The 19065-nt window shown below is 42.9% G+C and overlaps 5 protein-coding genes across 5 annotated transcripts; 4 read left to right on the top strand and 1 right to left on the bottom strand.

Annotated features, from left to right (window-relative positions):
• Positions 1–1034: 1034 nt before the first annotated feature.
• EAF02_005491 (uncharacterized protein) lies at positions 1035–6332 on the top strand. Its single transcript, XM_038901539.1, has 4 exons — positions 1035–2155; positions 2203–3035; positions 3258–5344; positions 5399–6332. The coding sequence occupies exons 1-4, from the start codon at positions 1756–1758 to the stop codon at positions 5628–5630; spliced, it is 3552 nt and encodes a 1183-aa protein (XP_038758879.1). The 5' UTR covers positions 1035–1755; the 3' UTR covers positions 5631–6332.
• Positions 6333–9199: 2867 nt separating this feature from the next.
• EAF02_005490 (uncharacterized protein) lies at positions 9200–10324 on the top strand (the record flags this gene model as incomplete). Its single annotated transcript, XM_038901538.1, has 1 exon — positions 9200–10324. One exon carries the CDS (start codon positions 9200–9202, stop codon positions 10322–10324), a length of 1125 nt encoding a protein of 374 aa, XP_038758878.1.
• Positions 10325–10414: 90 nt separating this feature from the next.
• EAF02_005489 (uncharacterized protein) lies at positions 10415–11645 on the bottom strand (the record flags this gene model as incomplete). The annotated part of the gene is made up of 2 exons (XM_038901537.1): positions 10415–11420; positions 11509–11645. The coding sequence occupies 2 exons, from the start codon at positions 11643–11645 to the stop codon at positions 10415–10417; spliced, it is 1143 nt and encodes a 380-aa protein (XP_038758877.1).
• Positions 11646–12365: 720 nt separating this feature from the next.
• Positions 12366–15354, top strand: EAF02_005488 (uncharacterized protein; the record flags this gene model as incomplete). The annotated part of the gene is made up of 3 exons (XM_038901536.1): positions 12366–12560; positions 12613–14405; positions 14454–15354. The coding sequence occupies 3 exons, from the start codon at positions 12366–12368 to the stop codon at positions 15352–15354; spliced, it is 2889 nt and encodes a 962-aa protein (XP_038758876.1).
• Positions 15355–16035: 681 nt separating this feature from the next.
• Positions 16036–17902, top strand: EAF02_005487 (uncharacterized protein; the record flags this gene model as incomplete). Its single annotated transcript, XM_038901535.1, has 5 exons — positions 16036–16205; positions 16276–16301; positions 16351–16636; positions 16687–17278; positions 17333–17902. The coding sequence occupies 5 exons, from the start codon at positions 16036–16038 to the stop codon at positions 17900–17902; spliced, it is 1644 nt and encodes a 547-aa protein (XP_038758875.1).
• Positions 17903–19065: the final 1163 nt, after the last annotated feature.

Genomic DNA, 19065 nt, shown 5'->3' with positions numbered 1-19065 from the left:
TTCTGGGGAGTAGGGTTGGGCGATTTGATGATATATAATATCGTATATTCGTCACTTCAATATAATATATAATATTAGTCAAATCGCATTATATATATAACTAATTATACAATCCTATAAAAGCTTATAAAAATCCTATAAAAGGCTATTTTGAAGATATTTTGGAAAGAAAATAATTAGTATATAAATCATATAATTAACATCTGACTTTTGAGTTTAATTATATACTAAATTGAAAATTAAAACCTATCAAAACTTTTTTCAAAAACGATCCACTGTCATTCATCCTGATAGTTTTATTGGCTCAAAAAACATATGTATAAACTTAGCATAATATTTTATATACCTCAAAAAGCATAATAGTATGAAATTATATAATCGACCCCCAAATTATATAATTCGCCCATCCCTACTGGGGAACGATTCCGATCGAAGAAGTGTGTCTATCCATGGATGTCTATGCCAACCTTGGAATGGCTAATGCCCCTTGTCATGGTAATTTCTAAACATGTCCGAGATGTCTTAACGGCGGTGATATGATTGATACATACCTTGGATAATATACCAAGTGACTAAAGTATTAGATACCTGTCTCGCCTGTCTACTACTACCTACCTACCTATCAAGACGAAAGACGGACGGACAGTGCCACAATGAACTGTTTATACTTGTCAATTCGATCCTCCCGTGCCTCCCTAGTATGGATATATTAGATTGAAATATTGATACCTAGTAGGTCTAGACTGATAATTATGAATTTTAGCCGTGGGTGTGTGATAATGTATGTTTATGTTTACGTATATAAATAATGCATGTAATCTGTACGTGTATTTACATTCATTCATTCTATAGTCTAAACAATCTAGAGTCTGATTGCTCATCCATAAAAGTATCTGCGAAGAACTCTTCTATGACGTTTTTATATTATATTTATATCCATCTGTATATTTATATCTATCCGTTCATATCTATTTCCATAATAAATCCTTAGTAATCATAATCCCTTCCATCTGGATCACCAGCATCTCAATCGTTTATTTAACTTTCGTCTTTCTATTTGTGGGGTTCGGAGTACCAAATCATAAAGAATCCTGGTCGAAAGTTGTTCACTTGCAAACTCTAGAAGCAATTCTCTTTCTTTAATCCTCCAATCGTTAATCTCCAATCCACACTGGGCACTTCTCACTTTGGACTTCTGACTTCTGACTTCTGACTTTCGACTTCTCACCTCTCATCACATCTTTTCTTTCGTGATAGCTTTTTGGTAATCGCTCACCACTACCACTACCACCACCACTACCACCATCTTTTGTAAATCTGACCATCAATCGACCATTAATCGACCACCACCTTTCCTTCTCGAATTCTCTTCAAAATCGATCCTTGACACAATGATGCATATGTTTTGAATATGCGACGCATACATTGACCCAACAATTAACAACTTGAGCACCAACGCGGGGTGGACCAATTCTTGGAGTTCTTGAAGGAAGAGCTCAAGCTACTAGGCTTGCGCGGCAACCTTCGGAAAATAATTCGACGACTTCCTTGGATAATACAATACTCCTGATGAATTCGAAACATCGCAAAGAAACCAAATTGAAATTGTACAAGTCGAAATCTATACTATCGAGGGAATTGTTTGCGAGTGCCCAGGTGTAGCGAATCGTTCGATTGCGAGGCCGGATTTGGCTTGAATCAACAAGGCTGTTTCCCAGACCCATCGTCGACGACCAAACATATAACGGTCTGGAGATGAGGATTGGTATCAGGCTGCAACTTGGCCTGGTTGTCCTGGTGGCTGCTCTTGTTCCATTGATGGTGCTTGCTCTCGCGACTTGGTTCAACAATTATAGTTTCACAGTCGACGTTAAAGAAAATGCCCTTAGTCTTACTGCATCACTCAAAGCCGCTTCAGTGGCTTCCGATTTACTCCTAATTCAGGCCACATGTTCGACCATCGTCACTAGGATCCTTATCCAGGAGGCCATTCGCGACTTTTATAGTGGAGTTCCCGAGTGGAATGAAGCAAGAGAAGATGTACAAAGCGCTTTGGCTTCTGGTGGTCTATCTGCATTGCTTCAAGTAATCATATTTTCGCGGAATCAGACGGGTTCGGTCAGTGGGATATTGAATGTAACAGCCAATGCATCCGGTAGGTCATCTTCTCTCACAAATATAACTCATACTAATCGCTTGGAGGTGTTGCAGATATACAACTTCCCTATAATAACTCATTAAACCAGCCTGCCTTTCTAGGCGATGCTGATCAGGGATATCCAGCGGCTTTGTATCCCAATATCTCTTATATCCCAACCACAGATCCCGACCCAAATGCTCCAGGAACGAATTTTACACAGGTATACGCATTTGCCGATTACCCACTGAATAAAAGTGCTGCTCTTCTACTCGGGCCTTTACAGATTAATAGCACCTATGCTTTAGTGTCACTGACCTTACCGATTGTCGAGAATTCAAATCCCGATTACGTTCTAGGTTATATGACTGTGGTAGCAGCTGCAACTTCGCTAATCGACGTTATTTATTCTCGGGAGGGCTTGGATAATACAGGAATAGTGTTGGTCGTGGGAACCAATCGACGAGAGAACCAGTTCTCATACATGTCGAGACCGGCTACAGCAACTTACGAACCCGACCTCCATAATTTGACAAAAGCAAGTGTCAAATACGTTTTCCCTCCATATCCTCTTGACGGACAAACTGATAGGCATTCCGACTACAATGCAAATTTAACTCAATATGGAAGCTCGAATTTTAGCGAAGGCCAATATCCGGCTATTCTAGATGGGTTCGGACGACAGAATCCGAAAGTCAATAATGCCAGTAGTTATATCACAACCACAAACGAGCAAGGAGTAAAGGTGTCGGTAGGGTGGGCAAGACCACAAAGTGCACTGGTTGATTGGCTTTTGATAGTCGAACAAGCTCATTCTGAAGCCTGGGAACCCATTATCAAGCTTAGGAATATCTTACTTGCATGTGTTTTTGGTACATTTGGATTGATCCTTATTGTGGTAAGTTTTTTATAATGTTTCTTCCCTCGCTGTGGTTTCCAGAAAACGGTCCGGGCTTCAATCCGGTATTTAAAGGCTGTTCAATTTTGGATTCAATTGGAACTGTAAACCTTGCATCTAGTCTGCTGGTTCGGACCATTGAGCACATATTCAATGCCTCTTTATTTTTGTCTCGGCGAATTGAATGTACTTTGTCCATTCAAATTTGCTAACAACGACAAGGTTATACCGATGGCTCATTTCAGTGTTCGACCAATCAGAAGACTAAGAGATGCCACAAAACAATCCATTCAGCCACCGGGTTACACTCCGCGTCAAAGTATAGACGATGACTTATATGGCGATGAAGAGGTCGGCGAGGGCGATTCAAGCGGGTACAAGAAAACGGGATTTTTGGTCCGGCTGAGAAAATTGACACATTCAGGGCGTCGTGTGTCAAAAGCAGAAAAATCAGAGGCCGATAGGCGAAGAGATTTTAAAATTCCTGGAAAGGTACCTGATCGAAGACATTGGATTGAAGACGAGCTTACGGATTTAACTTCGAAATTCAATGAAATGAGCGACGAATTGCTCCTGCAATACACGAGTCTCGAATCCAAAGTTGCCGAACGTACGGAACAGCTTGAGCATTCTAAAAAGGCAGCGGAGGCAGCAAATGAGAGTAAAACATTATTCATTGCAAACATATCGCATGAATTGAAAACTCCATTGAACGGTATTCTGGGAATGTGTGCCGTATGCATGGGCGAGGATGATTTGCCAAGCATTAAACGCTCATTGAAGACGGTTTACAAATCTGGTGACCTTTTGTTAAACTTATTGAATGATCTTTTGACGTTCAGCAAGAACCAAATTGGCCAGCAATTGCATCTAGAAGAGAAAGAGTTCCGACTGTCTGATGTAAAAGAGCAGATCAAGAACATATTCCGAAAGCAAGTGGATGAAGGCGGTATTACTTTTGGAGTCCACTTCTTGGGCACTGAAAGTACAGATGGAACCCAACTAGAAAAACCGACCGGAAAGCCTCTACCAGCACTAGGACCTAATGGTATCGGTAGATTGAAAGATATGTGTTTGTGGGGTGACCAACACAGAATTCTCCAAATCATAATCAATCTAGTCAGCAACAGCCTCAAATTCACACCAGCAGGAGGAAAAGTAGAAGTCAGAATTAGATGTATGGGCGAATTGGAACAACAATTTGATGGTGTCACTAGCCGAAATTCCATGGGATCGAAGCAGAGCTCCCACAGGAGAAATGTTAGAACCCGTACTGGCTCTGGATCAAATGCTTCAGGGCATACTTCAACGCATGCATCGGGTCAAATATCAAGGACAGCTTCGAATACCAAGCAAGCTGGTACTGCACTAGTAATCAATCCTATGGATCCAAGAGCTCGTGTCCAGTTAAATGAGAGATCGGCAACTCCGCCACCAAACAATGCTAGGACTTTATGGTTTTCAATAGAGGTTGAGGATACCGGACCTGGTATTCCCGAGCATTTACAGGAGCGAGTCTTCGAGCCTTTCGTACAGGCTGATCTAGGTTTAAATAGGAAATATGGAGGAACCGGGTTGGGATTAAGTATTTGCTCCCAGTTAGCAGGCCTTATGGGAGGTTCTATCTCTCTCGTCAGTACACTTGGAGAAGGTTCCACGTTCAATGTTCAGTTGCCATTAAAATTCGTCAAGGAGCGAGCACCAAGCACATCTAGTTCTGATGTTATTGGTTCTCGGCCCGCAAGCATGGTTTCGCAATCAGAACTCGAACGTCATACTCCACAGGGTTCCATTGATGCCACAGCTGCTGTAGGATCCCCTGGAAAAGGTAACAGCAGTGCAGGCTATTCAATGGATACTCAACCTCGATTGGTGGGACTTCGACAGCCATTTTTTACATCATCCCCCACACCTCCACCTAACGAGGATAATGCGAAATCTCAACTCGCCGCGCTCGATCGCGCTGCCAAGGAGAAAGTCGGGGATAAGAAAATTCGAGTTCTGGTTGCCGAAGACAATCTTGTCAATCAAGAGGTGGTCCTTCGCATGCTTAAACTTGAAGACGTGTATGATGTAGTAGTTGCCAAGGACGGCCAGGAGGCATACGATAAGGTGAAGCAAAGCATGGAAGAGGGCACGTTCTTCAACTTGATCTTTATGGATATTCAAATGCCAAATCTGGATGGACTGCAAAGCACGAGATTAATCAGAGAAATGGGTTATTCTGCGCCCATTGTAGCACTAACCGCTTTTGCTGAAGAGAGTAATGTCAAAGAATGCTATGAGTCCGGAATGGATCATTTCCTAAGGTTTGTTCTCCGCCCACTTACTTTCGTTACAACCGGAAGACTAATCTTTCATAGTAAACCTATTCGACGACCAGCTCTCAAGCAAGTTCTCAAGAAATTCGCCACTATCCCAGAAGAGATAGAAGACTCCTCCGTAACTCGAAAAAGCACACCAGAAAAGGGGCAAACGTCGAAAAAACAACACAAAAATACATCCAGTCCAGCATCAAATTCTGAAGCTGACCTCATTAAACGACGGGACTCCTTCACCTCCCTCACCTTTAACCTCTACATGACCACGTTATAACACAACAGACAGAGCGCGTTTAATATCCGCATTTTACTTTTTTCACTTTTTTTTTTTCGCTTCATCAGGATACCCAGCTTATTATACACGAAAAAAGCATTTTAATATTTATTGCGCGATTGGAATGACACGAATTTTATTTATTCACCCAAGTCCTTCAGAATTGTATTTTCAAGGGGAAATTATTGGTTGCAGGTACAAAAAGTACTGATTAAAAGATATTGCATAATGGCGTTTGGGCGAACTGAAAGACCAGGAAACGAGACGATATAATAAAAGTTCACTGGTGGGGTTTTTTGATTGGGTTTACTTTTCCTTATCTGAAACTTGTATTTTTGAAACCAGTCGAAGACTTTTCAAGTCCGATGGATGGAAGAGTGGACGGACGAGTGAATGGATGGGGGAAATGATTGAACATCTGGAGTTGACAAGTTCGAATAGTGGCATGCATGGCAGAATAATGAAAGATGATAAGATGTGAAGGATCGGCATAGTGGTTCAAGGGGTTCATGAATGGGTGGGGGACAGAAGGAGTTGGATATTTTGATCTGAATGGGATTTCAGAAATGATAGGAGGGAGATTGATTGTGGTGGAATGGTTGAAAAGTGGATGAGTGGGATAGTAGGAGGCAGGCGATCACATTGGCAAGTTAGTAAGACGCGAAGAGAAATGAACGTAGATGCAAATAATCGCATGTCATCTCTCGTATTTTTCGCCTCGCGAACCTTTGAATGGATGAGTGAATGCGTGAATAAATGAACGTGTGATGACATGTATGTGATAAGCGAGTTAAAGAAAGCGTGTCGCAAAGAAAACCATAAGTGAAAATCAAACGCGAGTAGTTTTTGCGCATTTAATAGGTATCTACTCTTGTGTATATATCAATCCCTTGAAGTCGAATCGATAAATTGCAAAATGGAATTCAAAGCTATTCTATTAGGTCGTGATACTTACTGCCTGTCAACTACTTAGTACGAACTAATGTACCAATAGATCTGGAGGTTAGGAAACGGATTGTGAGCATCTGATTATATTTTTCGAATGGGTGAATTGAATTGAATTGATTTGGTGTATCTTGTAATAGAATCGGAGTAGAATTAAATATGATATTAAGCCATAACTAACAACCAATTATTTCCAAACAAGGCGGTTGCTTTCGCGTTTATGTTAAGGTTATCGCCGCGTTTTTTTGGAGGGGGGTGGTTATTTTGTTTGTTTGGATTGGTCTGGGTTTGGTCTGAGTCGGGGGAGGGGTAGATACAGGGAGAGAGCCTCAGAGGGAAGAAAGAGAGGGGGATAAAGCAAAAAGTAAGGTTAAAGGTAAAAGAAAGGGTATACGAAGGAAGACGGGTGGGTGGGTGTATTGGTATCCAATGCCTGTCCTCCCAATCCCGATGTGTACAGAGCACGGAGTACCTACATATCCAACGCCTTCATGCTCGCAACTCGTCCACCAGGTCGGCTCGTTTAACCTTGTTGGGTTTTCGTTCGCTGAGGTCGTTGTTGATACTACGTATGTAGTAAGTAAGTAGTAAGTAACCAGTAATCTTACCTACCACCCATTCTGAAGTTTTGTCTCCTCATTCGTGTCTTTCGACTTTCGAGTTTCGAGTTTCGACTCTGAACTGTAGATTAGACTAACCGAAGAAAAATAAGCATGAGTAACATCTACCTACCAATCTATTCTCTCCACTCCCCCTCATACCAAATACCGCGTTTCCACTCCCTACTTTCCAATTTCCAACTTGCAAAACGGTTTCTCAAAGGTTATCTGTATCCTATTCTCTTGCTTCCAATTATCGTTCTTGAAACATATATGCATACATGTACATTGCATATAGGTTAGAATACACGAAGTATCTACATCCTTACCCCTCTTTCTTCCCCCTGCCCTACCCGAAACTTATGGTTAACAATTCTCCGCCAAGATCTGATGCTGGCGAATTGATTCCTTGTTCGTATGCGGATAATCTAGTCATATCAAAATTCATCCATCCATCCATACAAACACAAAATAAACATAATATCCGTATACTCACCCCCCGTCTCTTATCCATCACACTACGCTCCAAGCCATGCAATCCGATTTACAGCTACATGATACGACATGAAATGAAATGACATAAAACCCTAGTCCATACCATGCCCCTCGCATAAGCAAATGCACATACCCATCCACTCAACGCGGCTATCGCGCTCTCTCCTCGTGGGGTTTTCGCGAGCATTTCGCGTTTAGTGTTCTGGGGTGAAATAGAGTGGCTTTGTGGAATCCCGGGGAGGGAGGCGTTCGGTAAATCATCATAGTGCAAGAATGTGTTTACTTGCTTGCTTGTGCAGTAGACCCTGTGTGTCGGACGAGCAAGTGTGAGTCAGAGGTTAGTTCGATTGAGAGACGGGATGGGGAAGAGAAAGGGAAGGGAAGATTTGATGCGAGGAATGGGTTTTTTGTGTGCGGCATTTCGAGATTTGGAGGAGGGGAAGGAAATTGTGGAGTTTGTGGAGGATGGGGTATAGTTTATAAAGAAAGGGGAGGGGACTGAGGTTGTTTTTTTGTTTTTTGTTTTTCCTTTCGTAACTTTTGTGTTTGTTTTTTGAATTGCGATTTGAGGTTACACACTCAATCGATTGATGTTGATGACGACGAGGGTTTTTTGTGATGAGATTGAGTGAGATTATATATATCGTTGAGTTGCGAGTAGTGGATTGAGATTTGTTTATTCATTCATTTGGAATCTATATTCAGCTCACTTCGACTTCTCAATCTCAATTGATCTTTTCAAATCTTTTAGTCTTCATTTGTATCCCGCTTCAAAATTTCATCAACGACGATATTTATCTATCAATATCAAGCAGGACTTGACTTCATACTCCCTCCAATCCCTTTCCCAAGCGATATGCGCAAGTTATGGCCACCACCAACCCAACAATCAACCGCCTCTGGCGATCCCAAAATATCATCACCAATATTCTCACCCACTTAGATACATCCTCCCAATGTTCCCTCCGCCTTGTATCCACTGAAATCTGCGGCCTGATAACCAGCGAGATCTTCATCCGAACCCGTAAAACCTTCACTCCCACCTCACTCACTCGACCTTCCCGTCTAGAAGCTCTCTCTCGGATCGGAAAATACATTCAACACCTGATATTCTACATGCCTCACTCCAATGCTACATTTCTTCCTCCTCTCTTGAACCCTATCACTGGTCAGGAGATCAACTTCCTGTATACACCACATACCAGCATGGCCCCTCACAACGAAAGGGCCTAATATCGACGTCCCAAGTATGGATGTCCTGAGCTAGGCGAGATATTGACTCAACAATATCCACCTCTCTTTCATGCCGCGACCAATATCCCCACATTCATTAAAGCGCTATCTTATCTACCCAACCTGCGCCATCTGACAATCTCATGTCCAGATCAAGATCCTTCGCAGAGGTATAGAAGGGATATTGTCGATTATGCACTTATAAGCCTACGCATTGCCATTGAGAGAGCACCGGTATTGAAGTTGGAGAAACTGTCCATCCACATCCATCCATCTGGACTGCAATACCTGCGTCATATGCCTGGTTTGGGTGTACCCCCATCTGCAGGACGACGATGGAGACAAATAAGAAAGCTCAGCATCACGATGGATTCATGGGACTTCCAGAGTTTACTGCCTGGTCGCGATCATTTGAAGATTTTGGATGATTACATTCGGAACTTTGCGCCGAGTTTGGAGAAAGTGAGTTTTGGATGGCATGGAAGGAAAGGTCCTTGTCCGTATTCTCTATTCAGTGATCCATTATTCGCGCCACCAAAAGAGACGATCAAGTTATTTGGAGAAGTGACATCCCCGATGTCGCCATTACCAGCTGCTCCTCCAAGACCACCAATGGTATTTCCCAAACTGCGATATATGCAAGTGAGGAATGCCACGATGTCGGAGCAGCAAGTCGCGGATTTCATTTATGAACATCGACACACGGTGAAAGAATTTGATTTTGAGAATACCACGTTGATAAATGGTGGCACTTGGGAGCGAGCATTGGCACCATTGACGTCGAGACATTGTCGAAGCAGTGATGAATGGTTGTCTCAACCGAGCGGATCTGATGTTAATAGTTTGCAATATCAGAGTGGTAGTGAATTGTATGATATTGAAGAGGCACCGGAGGTAATTGATACTTGCTCTGGCGTAACATTGCCTGGTATGAAGGAGTCATCGATAACAGGTACAAAGCTCAAGAGAAAGAGGTCGCATCATCGCAGACGGAGACGCAAGCATAGGCAAAAGGAAAATGAGAATGAGAAGAATGATGAAGACGATTCTGGTAAAGAGGTAAAACTAAAGATTTCGGCTCCAATACCGATTGCTTCGCCTCCAGTAGAGTTATTGCACCCAATGACTTTTGATCCCAATATACAAGGCGTTCAGCGTAACTTTGAAAAGGAGGATGCTCAACAGGAATTGATTGATGATCCTGATAAGAGGATAATGGCTTTGAAGAATGCAAGAGAAGCTGTGCTAAAGCAGCTTGGCAAAGAGTTCTGCAAGACTCAAGATAAAAAAGAACGGGTATTGACAGCCTGGCCCAAGCCTTTGCAACTAGGGGCCTCATGTTCGTCGCCAAAGAAGTCCAGAGGGTTTTTTGGTCATGAGAGTAGTACCGCATTGGTACCTTTGATGTTTAGTCGGTGTTAGCCAACAGGATGAGATTGGCATATTGTGGTTACTTTGACGATTTTATGTATGGATAATGAATTATGATTATGACTTTCAGAACTCATCTTCTCAATTGTGATCGCTGCTATCGAAATCACCCTGATTATGAACGACGGTAAAGGTGTACCTGGTATCGCATATTTTCCAAAGGAATTGGATATCGGAGAGTTTCGGGTAGTCTAAACCACTGAGAGTCCTCGGAGTGGACTTTAACCCAGTCAGGAACGCTCTCTTTCCCCTTGACTTTTGTGTCTCAATCAAAAAATGGTCAAGTAAAAACTTCATCGGATATTTCTTCTCTTCTGTACCGACTGTGGTTTCTGAATATGACCCTGGACTATCCACAACTAGAAGTAGGGACCCTTTTGGAAGAATTGACGTAATGTTGAGTAAGAAAGCAGTCGTTTTGCTAATTGATGCCGTGTATAACTCATTTAGGGTAAAGAATAAGGTAACAAGAACGGGCTTTTTGCCAGACAGATTACCAAGCTCAGCTTGACTCATTGCTAATACATCATGTTCCAGAAACTTTGTAGTGAAATCTTCAGGCTTAACAAGAGCCGAATTTGCTGCTTTAGCAGATGCGCTTGCATATTTGGATATTGGTGGCGGAGTTGTGATACCGGTGTGAAGTTTTTTGACAACATTTGCCCAGGATGCTGTATCGACAAGTAGTAATTCGATGCTATCGTTTGCATCAGATAAAGTAAGGGAAGCCATTGCATCATCCGCGGTTGGTGGAGTCGCTCCCGTGTCTGAAGTTTCAAATCCATGCTTTAAGAAGCCTCCGAATGCAACAACTTCGGCTGCGCCCCCGCCGATGGATATAACTCGTGCTGTTGACTTAGAAGGAGCTGTGGATGGAGCAGCGTCGGTCGTGGCCTCAGAGTCAACTTTCATTTGAGCGCTCTTATCACGTGGCAGTATTTCTCCAAAATGTTCTTGAAGGTCCAAAAGAATTGAAGCATAGCATAATGACCTGCTGGGTGACCATCTTGCAGAATAAACATCGAGATATTCGTCGTTTCCGAATGCACGACTGAAATCTCTATCATATAAAGCTCCTTTGACCGTCCTGCAAAAGCTGTTGAAAATTATCAGAATCGATAACACCTGAATATGCGTCTCTGAAAACATTCAACAAGAGCTTGTTGCAACTTCACAGGAAGAAGAGATTCTTTAGGTAGATCTTCTCCTCTTCTTGGTTTGCCTTTCTTGGTTTTGGTTCGGCTTTTTTTTGTGAATCCTGGACCTTTCCATCCGGGTCGCCCAGGAAGGTCTTTACCAACAACTTTTCCATAGTCTTTGCCGAATTTTCCGTTTTTAACCCATGATGAGAGATGATGTTCAAAGTTATTTTTCTTTTGCGTAATACGAAGTGTTATATGTTATCGATCAGTTTGCTCAGTTGAGAAGAAATCTTCTGCGGTGCGAGATTCTCTTCGCTTGAGAAATTTCAAACTAGCGCCATATCATAGGTACCCCCAGAATTTATTTGCGATTCAAAAATGACTGATTATATTCGAAAAGACCATTCACTATCACTAGATAAGGATCCCATTGACATTGATAAACAAATAGTTCTTGGGCTTGGCGGAGGTTGAAAAATGATTCTTTTGGCTAATCACTTTTCCGTGTCGACTGACTTCTTCTTCGTCGTCAGGAAACCATAAGAATTGTCCCCGGTGAGCCGTTTACCTTCACGTAACCCTATTAACCATCTTTCAAAGTTTTGATTCAGGGTCGACAATGAAATAGCCACCAGGACTATTTAATAAGTACAGATTTATTGTTATTCTGTTAACATTTTCAAATATTCAAGGTTGAAGTGATGAATGATTAACAACCAAGTACTTATCATGGTAAATTGAGATATCCCTAGTCCGGTAGTGTTGATCCTGTGAGCTAAAACTACGTACCAATTGATCCTTCATTCTCCAAACTTTAATTCCACTCTCTAAAGATCCACCCACATCCTTCCTCATATGACCTCGATGATAATTATATAGACACTGCCAGTATGCCTGGCCTCGTTCGTAAACTTCTTATCTTTGCCGCCATCGATGGGTTGATTTTGCAACCAACAGCGCCAAAAGGCCAACGCCCCGCCCCCGCAACGAAGATCACATACAAAGATAAGCATATCGGGCAAGTATTGAGTGATTCACGGGATGTGGAGGGGTCACCTGCTAAAAGCTTCGAGGCATTTGGTATTGTCGGTATGTGTTCGCGATATTGAGCGTGTGTATATGTCTAATCATCTCTAGGTCCTCTTGACGGTTTCCAAAACCTCCTTCCTGATATCAATTACGAAAAGAGAGCAAGTCGCACAAATACAAGGGAAACCTATATATGTTATTACTGAAGTGGCTTTAACCCCATTAAGTTCCAAGAACGAGGCAGAGATCTCGATTGACAGTACGAAAGCGGGGTTATTGAAGAGTACTACTGAGGGGCAGCATGGCTTGGACGAGAGTGATAGCGAGGATGATGTCGTTAGTGACGAAGTGGAGGACGATACAGCCGTAGAAGCACACAAAAGAACGAGCAGCGTGGCTGAGGATGTGATCTCGAAGAAGGGGGGATATGGAAGATTTGCACAAAAATGGTTCTCGAAGAAAGGATGGGCTGTGGACCAGAAGAAGAACCTGGGAATGAGCGTTGAGCCGTATTCTACAGTAGAGCAAGATGCCAAGGCCACAGGTGTATCAGCTACAATTTCGGAAGCCGCTGAAGGGAAACCTGATATCTCAATTCACCATAAGGGCAAGGACACTGAGGTGGTTGAAACTCCTGAAAATATTAGCGACATCGCGGAGAGCATGCTGCCAAAATTACTACGAACATCACAGATATTGTTTGGGGCCTCTAGGAGTTACTATTTCTCTTATGACCACGATATCACAAGAAGTTTGGCAAATAAGAGGAATACAAACTCTGAATTACCATTGCATAAGGAAGTTGATCCACTCTTCTTCTGGAATCGACATCTTGTGTTACCATTTATTGATGCTGGCCAGTCTTCTCTTGCCTTGCCTCTTATGCAGGGCTTTGTAGGACAGCGTGCATTTTCGATGGATAGCAATCCACCAAACCCTGTTGTAGGTTCAGACACTGGGAAGACTTCCATGGAGATGAATGATATTACAACAAGTAGTTCAGATGAACAAATTTTCACAGCACGTGCTGGTACAGAAAAGTCATATTTATTGACATTAATATCTAGAAGGTCAGTCAAACGTGCCGGGCTTAGATATTTACGTCGAGGTGTGGATGAGGACGGCAATACCGCCAATGGTGTGGAAACAGAGCAAATCTTATCGGATTCTGTTTGGGGTTCTTCGAGTAAGATATATTCGTTCGTCCAGATACGTGGCAGTATTCCCATCTTCTTCTCCCAGTCACCTTACTCTTTTAAGCCTGTGCCTCAAGTTCACCACTCTACCGAAACAAATTATGATGCTTTCAAGAAGCATTTTGATAATATAAGTGATCGCTACGGGGCCATTCAAGTGGCTTCCTTGGTAGAGAAACATGGAAACGAGGCAATAGTTGGCGGAGAGTACGAGAAATTGATGACTCTTCTTAACGTTTCCCGAGCTAGCGAGCTTAAAAAATCCATTGGATTTGAATGGTTTGATTTCCATGCTATTTGCAAAGGCATGAAGTTTGAGAATGTTAGCCTGCTCATGGAAATACTGGGCAAGAAGCTTGACTCGTTCTCGAACACTGTAGAAGTCGATGGGAAACTTGTATCGAAACAGAATGGCGTTTTAAGGACTAACTGTATGGATTGTCTGGATCGAACAAATGTTGTTCAAAGTGCAGTAGCAAAGCGAGCCCTTGAAATACAGTTAAAGAATGAGGGGCTAGATATCACTCTACAAGTCGATCAAACCCAGCAATGGTTTAACACTTTGTGGGCCGACAATGGTGACGCCATTTCTAAGCAATATGCCTCTACAGCAGCATTGAAGGGAGACTTCACTCGTACCAGAAAGCGGGATTACAAGGGAGCTATCACAGATATGGGGCTTTCTATCTCCAGATTTTACAGCGGGTACGTCAAACTTTGAATTAAAAACTTAAGATGCTAATTGATTTTTAGTATTGTGAATGACTACTTCAGTCAAGCCGCCATTGATTTCTTGCTAGGAAATGTGAGCTATCTTGTGTTCGAAGATTTCGAGGCGAATATGATGAGTGGTGATCCTGGCGTTTCAATGCAAAAAATGAGGCAACAAGCTATCGACGTTTCTCAGAAACTCGTCGTTGCTGACGATCGTGAAGAATTTATTGGAGGATGGACATTTCTCACTCCGCAAGTACCAGATACGATCAAATCCAGTCCTTTTGAGGAATCTGTCCTCCTATTGACAGATGCGGCATTGTATATGTGCCACTTTGATTGGAATATCGAGAAAGTATCATCTTTCGTGAGAGTGGACTTAAACCAGGTGACCGGTATCAAGTTTGGAACATACATCACGAGTACTTTGTCACAAGCTCAGGCTGATGAGAAGAGAAATGTGGGCTTTGTAATCACTTATAAAGCTGGTTCAAACGATATTATTCGTGTGAACACGAGATCTATGGCTACGGAATTTCCTTCTTCGAAACTATCCCTTGAAGAGAAAACATCCACGTCCACATCCACATCTACTACCAACTCTGTCGTTGCCCCAATTGCCGCCGGGTTTGCAAACCTAATCTCAGGTCTACAAAATCAAAGTATAGCGGAACCTAAAGATGTTGTGAAGGTTCTCGCATTCAAGGCTCTGCCCTCCAGATCTGCGGTATCAGATGAGGGAGTTAGTGAGGCCGAGCAAGTGAAGAGTGTCTGTGGAGAGATTAGAAGAATGGTTGAGATTGGAAGTATAAGAGAGACTGGAGAGGAGAGAAAGGATATTGTAGAGGAGGGTACTATCATTAGTTTGGCCGAGGCCAAGAAAAGCACGGGACTATTCGATGTGTTGGGACATCAGGTGAAGAAACTGGTTTGGGCTTAATGAAAGTGTATCGATACTCATGTTAGTAATGTTGAGAGCAACGGAGACATATTTTTTAAAGGATTTACAGATGGAATTTTTGGGAATTGGCAGGGAGGTTAGCGATTGACCAGAATGGGGCTGTGGAATAAAATTCCACATTGAGGCTTCAAACCCATTAACTTCAATAGAAGTGGATGTGTAGGTAGACCCGAGTATGTTTTATTGGCCAGATAAGTAATTTAATGGGGACTCTGTACATGATGCAAACGAAAATACTAGATATCCATGAGTTGAAGCATTTTTGAGAAAAGACTCGCTCTGATACAACCCCCAAGAAGCTTTACGTCTCATCAACGACATCTTCACTCACGATATTGAGATACCAAGACAGCTGTTCTATAGAAAATTGGGTCTACAGCAATGATTTCCCAAGAGCTAATCAAATTAGCATTAGTACCGGGCCCAGAGCCCCCGATGGGAAATGTTGAACCCCACTACGGGAGCTCCCACCACACATCAAAAATCAGAATATTCTTTCCATCCCTCTGACCATCCCTCGTCTCTCTCTCTCTTACTCTTCTGTTCATTTCGAACTTCCAATAAAGCAGCCATTGAGGAACTCTTAGATCTCAGTTGCACAAGTACCTTTGAAAGACCATAATCTCTGTTAGCACGCATTTCCATTGCTTCACAGGAATTATGGCACAAGCTGGGGACCGAAGTTTTGGTGATCACGACCCCACCATAGCTACACACGAGGGACAGCTTGATGGGAAAAGTCTGAATGCAAATGAAGTTTACGCCGATGAATCTGGGAGGGCATATGATGATGAGGAAGTCAACATCGAGAGAATTGAGAAGGTTTATAGGTAAGGATAAACTACAACTTCCAAAACTATGACAAGTTTGTAGGTTATATATCCTGACATCATATTGTAGGAAAATCGATCGCCGCATTATTCCAGGTGATTCATACAACACTCTTTTTGCAAACAGCAACTAATGCATATACAGCATTCTGGGTTTTGTATTTCCTCTGTTCCGCTATCAGATCCAATGTTGGTCTTGCTCAAACTATGAATGCATCAGCTGGCCATGATCTCGCCCAAGTCTTGAACTTGACAGCCAAACAAACTTCCACGGCTCTAGCTTTATTCTATGTTGCCTATGTCGTCTTCGACTTACCTTCAAACTTGATCATGACAAAACTGAGTCCAAGAGTTTGGATGAGCCGTATTGTTCTCGCGGTTGGTATTATTGGAGCTTGTTTTGCGGCTGTGAAAGCGGCTTGGAGTTTGATGCGAGTTGATTCCTTCTATCACGTCTGATTTCATTGCTAATACTGTTTAGGCTCCTTCGTTTCCTTCTTGGCGTAGTTACTGCGGGAATGTGGCCAGGAATGGCTTATTACCTTACGCTGTTCTATCCACCCTCAAGAACTGGCAAGCGTATTGGCATGTACTTCACTGCATCTCAGCTTTCCGCTGCTGTTGTAGGTCTTGTTTCCGCCGGTTTCCAGAAAATGGATGGGACCAGTGGGCTTGTTGGTTTTCAATGGATGTTCTTGTTGTATGGACTTTGTGGCATTGTGCTTGGTATCTCGCTTCTTTGGTGGTTGCCAGATCGTCCCCTTCCCCCTGGAGAAGAACGAGTCCCCACAGGTCTCGCAAGATGGCTTCCTTCTACTCCACCGGTATTGACGGGCGAGGATGCCGAGATTCATTATCAGGACCTGAGAAGAGTTTATCATCCAAGGTCATGGGGCTGGAAAGATCTTGCTTATGTTTTGATTGACTGGCGACTTTGGCCTCTTACTCTGATGTACTTCGGTGTTGTTGGCGTGGGTATTGGAACGCAACTCTACGCTACCGTCATTATACAAGGAATTGACTCCTCGTTCTCGGGTATAACTCTTAGCTTGCTCACTGCGCCCATTTGGATCGTAAGTAAAATGCACCAAAGTGATGATATAGGACTCGAAGCTGACAAATGATAGATGGATCTCATTGCAATTCTTATGGTCACTCCAATCTCCGATCGTTTCCACAAGTACCGAGCTTTCTTCTTCTCCGCCGCAGTACTCATTCAAATTGCCGGTCTACTTACCACCACCTTTGCCCCTGTCTCTCACCCCTGGGCACGCTACGGTGGTCTCCTTATGGTCGGATATGGACTTGGTCCCACAGTCCCCATCTGCATGACATGGACCAATGAGATCTTTCAACATCGCCACGGAGAAGTAGGCGTTGCCGCCGCATCAGCTCTTGTGTCCGGTCTTGGCAATCTCGGCAGTATCACAACTACCTACGCACTCTATACCGGATGGCCCGAGGATGCCAAAGCAGGACCTCATCGCTACCGCAAGAGTAATCTCGTTATGATTGGTATTCTCTGTTTGAGTATCCTAAGCAGCGTCATTATGACCGTCCTCCTCAAGATTTTCGGCAATCCACGCAGTACCAAGATTCAAAGCAGCGGAAGCTCCGCCAGCGACGAATTCCAAGATGGTGCTGCCAGGCGCGAGCAGCAACAGCGTGGGTTTGCGAAGATGTGGGGGAGAAAATAGTTTCGCCCGCTCTGTTCTACTAGCATCCAATATCCCTATTTTGGGATAGGAAGAGATCTTCAACAGTACAAGTTATGCTAGACTATTCTACCCCCGCATCGGTAGCTCAACCTTCCATCTCTACCACTCACACTCTACCTCGACCAGCCTCGCCTCCACTTTTCACACTCTTACACCACCCCCTCCAGCGCATCAACGCATCAACGCACCTTCCATCTCTCTCCTTCCTTCCCACAAGGAGCATCTACTCTACCTAAATCTCCGATTTCCAATTTCCTTTCCTAATCTTTTCCATCTTTAAATCATCTCATCAGAATTTTGTCTTTTTTGCCTTTCATCTTTTGTCTCTTGTTTCAGCGAATGATACCCCATTTCACAGCGTATGTTACGCTCATCATCTCGAATTTCGAACAATGGAAGTGCCGCTGCGCCACCATTGGGATAGGCGTATCGGGCTGGATTGACAGATGTACATACCGCGACAATGTTTTGCGCTATCGTGTGTTGTCGTCTCGTGGGAATTCCTGTGTTTTTTTTGTTTTCTGTGTTTTTGTTTATGTATTTTGGTAGATGCAGATTTGGACGATATTAGAGGGATGAGGGGATGTTTTATCTATCTGAATTTTTTAGAGAAAGAGAAAAAGAAGTTTTTAGAGAAGCTTCCATTTTATATTCATTCAAGATGAAGATACGAGGATATAGGTACAATACTATTAGAACGTATGTTATCCTTGAATAAATGCCCAATTGAACACTTCTTTTGATTCATATTTGCAATGAATGGTTTTGTGAATTATTCCTCTTCATTTCACTTTACTTCACATGACCTTACCGAAGCGGACTGGATAGCATCATGACCAAGTCGTTCTCCTCCAGACTTGAGTTACTGCCCTACTGTCCAACATTATCAAGTGCAGCGAGAGAGATGTTCAATGTGAATATTGAGTACGCTCATCTCTCACATATACAGAGACAACTTTGACAGTCGAAGAATGTACAACCAAGGCCACAGCAACCCGGGATATCTACGAAGAAGTGTTTTCATATTATTGGATTGTCACGGTATCATGTTGTTGAAAGTATTAACCATACTATGCATACGTATACGTATACGCCTGCATAATCACCTATCCAAGTATAATGCATCCGCCGCACCACCGATA

This window comes from Botrytis sinoallii (genome assembly GCF_014898435.1).
Source record: "Botrytis sinoallii strain Bc 23 chromosome Unknown BSIN_008, whole genome shotgun sequence".
Taxonomy (NCBI): Eukaryota; Fungi; Ascomycota; class Leotiomycetes; order Helotiales; family Sclerotiniaceae; genus Botrytis; species Botrytis sinoallii.
The sequence above is the reverse complement of the archived record's forward strand: the minus strand, read 5'-3'. Positions and strand labels throughout refer to the sequence as shown.

Bases quoted from the DNA above. Each gene is read 5' to 3' on its own strand.
- EAF02_005491 (XM_038901539.1), top strand. From the start codon at position 1,756: ATGAGGATTGGTATCAGGCTGCAACTTGGCCTGGTTGTCCTGGTGGCT. The intron at 3,036-3,257 runs GTAAGTTTTTTA...AACAACGACAAG, and splicing joins TTGGATTGATCCTTATTGTG to GTTATACCGATGGCTCATTT. The intron at 5,345-5,398 runs GTTTGTTCTCCG...AATCTTTCATAG, and splicing joins GGAATGGATCATTTCCTAAG to TAAACCTATTCGACGACCAG.